At 35.9% G+C, this 4,554-nt stretch overlaps 1 protein-coding gene across 1 annotated transcript; it reads left to right on the top strand.

The window, feature by feature from the left end:
• Nucleotides 1-785: 785 nt before the first annotated feature.
• Nucleotides 786-3,337, top strand: LOC139847173 (transcription factor ICE1). Its single transcript, XM_071836791.1, has 4 exons — nt 786-2,008; nt 2,103-2,330; nt 2,727-2,897; nt 3,077-3,337. The coding sequence occupies exons 1-4, from the start codon at nt 902-904 to the stop codon at nt 3,158-3,160; spliced, it is 1,590 nt and encodes a 529-aa protein (XP_071692892.1). The 5' UTR covers nt 786-901; the 3' UTR covers nt 3,161-3,337.
• The last annotated feature ends 1,217 nt before the right edge of the window (nt 3,338-4,554 follow it).

The following is a 4,554-nucleotide window of genomic DNA, read 5'->3' as shown; positions in this document are numbered from 1 at the left end:
ATATATAAAACATAAGTTCAATAATACTATTAAAATAATAAGTACTTAGGATCAATTTTTGAATTCTTAATTATCAAATGAACCTAGGTATTTAATATTAGGCTAAAGTTTTTTGGTCTCTATATATATTGGGTCATGTGCGACCGCACACCTTAGACGCCCCAATATCCGGCCGAGTAATACATAATTTATACCTATAGTCAATACTTAATTTTGTCTCACTAGCCGCTACTAATGTAAGTTGAAATTTCACTTACTAAGGTGCTAGAGAAAATCAAATAAAGGGGTTTATTTTAGATGTGCTCAGATGCACCAAATATGTAATAGTAAATCTTCAAATTTCCTAAATAAGTGTAAGTCGTAAATATTACTAATAAGTTACACGACAAAGATGTGTACATCTAACATTTCAATAATATATTTGTATTTGTATTTATTGAATTCACTCTTTTTCATTTTTTTTCGTGAAGTAATATGTACTTAACATTGTTAGTTAATTAAGCGTTTGAAATTTATTTATTCAAAAGCTGAAAAAAAAGCTTTATAATTTTTTCCCATTTTGAAAAGTATCCAGTAGGGTGTTCTAAAACCCAAACTTTGACATCCAATTCAAAAATCAAAAATCAAAAATCAAAAATCTAATGAAAAGGAAAAAAAAGTTCAAGGGTAAAACTGCAATTCACACATAATATAAGGGCAAACAAAACCAGCACTTAAAACTGTGAAAAAACTGGAATTAAAAACAAATAAAGCAGCAAAAGCTTACACACACACATACAGACATCGTTGGTTATCACCAAAACAAACACACACTCCCCATCTTCAACCTACACATTCAAATCAAAACCCTAATTAACCAAATCCCCAATTCCACTTTCAATTTCAATTCAACCACCAGCTAATGCTACCAGATAACATCACTCTTTGGATGGATCACCAAGATGAAACCTCCTCATGGACACCTTCAAATCACCACCACCACCACCACCACCACGTTCCCGGAATTCAACCGCCTGATACCTCATGCAACACACCCACAAACCCTAACCCTAACCCTAACCCTAATTCTTACACTTCACTAACAACTTTGAAATCAATGCTTGAAACTGAATGGTATCACCATAACAACAACAACAACAATAACAACCTCAATTTACCTTCATCTGCAGATGCTAATTCATCTCTGTTCTTATCAACAATTGATTCTTCTTCTTCGTGTTCACCTTCTCAATCGCACAACCCGTTTTCAAACTCCTACCCTTTTTTCCCTCCTAAATTCACCGCCAATATTAGCAGCAGCTCGTATGACAACAACAACAACAACAACATCCCCTTTGATTTTGGATGTGACCCCACTTTTTTACCTAATCATAATTTCATGACTTTTTCTTCTCAAATTCCTGAAATTTCGTCTAGTAATGACTTCCCAACGAACAACAGCAACGATACTAGTGAAATTGGTGGGACCGGGTTTAACCCGGGGCTAACCGGGTTTGATGGTTTCCAAACTTTACCCGACAACAACAACAACAACCACCCTCTGTTTTCAGCTAGGTCTAAGGTCTTACGGCCCCTTGAGGTTTCGCCCCCAGTGGGGGCACAGCCCACTCTGTTTCAAAAACGGGCCGCTTTACGACAAAATTCGGATAAATTAGGGAGTTTGAATTGGGGGAAGAAAGTTGATAATAGTATTAATGATAATGTTAATGGTGGTGGTTTGATTGAAACTGATAAGAAGAGGAAGAGGAGCTCAATGATGGATGATGATGAAGCTGATGAAACCGGTACGATTGATGTTTCCGGGTTTAATTACGATTCGGACGAAATCGAACCAACGAGTGAGAATTTGAACGGAAATGGAGGGAATAATTTGAATGCAGGTGTTGGGGATCAAAAAGGTAAGAAGAAAGGGCTGCCTGCAAAGAATTTAATGGCGGAGAGACGAAGGAGGAAGAAACTTAATGACAGACTTTATATGCTAAGATCAGTTGTTCCTAAAATCAGCAAGGTTACATTTTTATTTTATTACTTATAATTTGTTTTTTCATGTAGTTATTGGTGATGGTTTGTATTAATGTTTAAATTGTTGAATGTAATTAAAGATGGATAGGGCTTCAATACTTGGTGATGCAATTGATTACTTAAAGGAGCTGCTACAAAGGATTAATGATCTTCATAATGAATTAGAAGCAACTCCACAAGGTTCTTCATTGATGCAAACGTCATCGAGTATACATCCATTAACACCCACCCCACCTGCACTTCCTCAACATGTTAAAGAAGAATTGTGTCCCACCAACGTTCCCAGCCCGAAAAACCATCCGACAAAGGTTGTTAATCTTGTTATCTTCAATTGTTCATATCTTGCTAGACTATATATACGAGTTATCTAGTAATTTTGACCCAATTAAGTTAAGGATTTTGCTAACGACAACCCTAGCCTTTACGGGTGTCGTTAGTGTGCTCTAAAGTGCTGTGTTCTAATGAGTGATTATCTAATTACTGACTTGAAAGCGACACTTTTTAAACTGAACAATTATTTAATGCACGTAGCAAAATCCTTAAGTTAATTACATAAAAGAAATGGGTTAAAATTTGAGAGTCACCCACGTTAAAAGAAAGTTGCTAAGCACAAACCCGTTTTGACCCGTCACCTGACCCGTTCATTTATCTTATCTGTTTGTTGCATACGATGGTTATGAAATGTGTGTGTGTGGTGATTGTAGGTGGAGGTGCATGCAAGAGAAGGGAGAGGTGTGAACATCCACATGTTGTGTGGGCGCAGACCAGGGCTGTTGCTTTCAACATTGCGGGCCCTCGAGAACCTTGGTCTTGATATCCAGCAAGCTGTCATAAGTTGTTTTAATGGCTTTGCTCTGGATGTTTTTCGAGCACAGGTATTATATCCGTTTAACTTAGAGATTTCAAGTTTTATGATAGGCGCTGGAATGGGCCAAAACGGCTAATTTGTATAGTTGGTTGACTTGAAACCCATCTGTTCAAATAAATAAATGGTTAGTATAATAAAATTATGAAAACTAAAATTAAAATATGATTATATAAACTGTATTTGCAGCAATGTAGGGAAGGGCAAGAGATGTTACCGGAGCAGATAAAAGCGGTGCTTTTGGAGACGGCAGGATACCATGGTGCCATTTAGCAGTTAGTGTAGTGCGGTTTCATTCACAATGTTGTACTTTTCTTGTTTTTACCATTCAATAAAATCCAGTTTCAGTAGTTAAATCCTTTCACTTTAGTAATCATGCAAGTGTAGTTGAGTTTCGCTGACACCTATTTTTCGTTGACGATAGAGGGATCATCACGGTAACCTTATGGTCGATACAGGACCGGGCCTGAGAATTTGGATGCCCAGTGCGGGATGATTGAAAGTATGCCCCCTATCAAAAATTTAAGTAGCACATCGCAATTTTTTTAAAGGTATGGAACCTAGTCAAGCTATGCGGCTCATCCCTACGCCGATTTTTATTCAATAAACACAATACAATTTTACAAACAAAAAATAAATTCAAGTTACAACATACGAATCACCTAAAATGATGTCTACGCGCATATTTTGATGCAAAATCTACAATTATTTTATCATAATCTAACACTAGATAAAAACCGGCTTTCAATACTCAAATTTGCTAACCCGTTTAACCGTTCTTGACTCATTGTACTTCGTAAATAATTCTTCAATAACTTCAATTTTCAAAAACTTCGTTTCGCAGATGTAATATATTTATAATATTATTAGGCATCATTGCATCAAAATCATATACTCCTTATTACTTATCTAAACAACTAAACAAGAGGACAAAAGGAATTAAGGAAAGAAGCCACCTTGATTTTAACTTTAGAATTTGTGATTGTCAGAATCCAGAATGGCAAGAAAGAATTGAGCACCGTGTATGTACACCAACACGAACATAGTGTTGATTTTTTTTTTTTTTTTTTTTTTTTTTGTTATTAATCAATAATTAAAACTAATTCTTGAAGATTTAAAGATGAGCAATTGAGCAGAAAAGATGAATGGATGATGAGTGGGCAGGTGACGGCAATAAAGAAGATAACCCCAACAAGATCGATATTTGGGGAATTGGAGAACTGACGAGTGACGAACTGTTTTGGACGTTTGGATGCCCCATGATCACATAATAGTTTGGTTTAATGGGCCTTTTTTCTCACTTTTTTTTTCCAAATCTAGGCATGTATTATGGGCCTTTTCCTATTTTTTATTTAATGGGTTTATGTGAGCTAGAACTATGGGTCAAAATGAGTCTAGTATAGATGAAATTGGACACCTAAATTGATGCCCCCATGAATTCTGATGTCCGGTGCCGTCACCCACCCCGCACGTCATCAGGCCCGGCCCTGGGTCGATACTAGCTAAACGAGAAATGTTGTCTCTCTTTCAATATCAAGTTATATAATTATCAAGATCATAGATTAATCAGTAACAGTATTATTATTGAAATTAAGGTTTTTTTTTTTTTTTTTTTTTTTTTTACGGCGAAAAAAGGAATGCATTGAAAGGATTGTTTAACTTCATCA

The sequence above is a fragment of the Rutidosis leptorrhynchoides genome, chromosome 5 (genome assembly GCF_046630445.1).
Source record: "Rutidosis leptorrhynchoides isolate AG116_Rl617_1_P2 chromosome 5, CSIRO_AGI_Rlap_v1, whole genome shotgun sequence".
Lineage (NCBI taxonomy): Eukaryota > Viridiplantae > Streptophyta > Magnoliopsida > Asterales > Asteraceae > Rutidosis > Rutidosis leptorrhynchoides.
The sequence above is the reverse complement of the archived record's forward strand: the minus strand, read 5'-3'. Positions and strand labels throughout refer to the sequence as shown.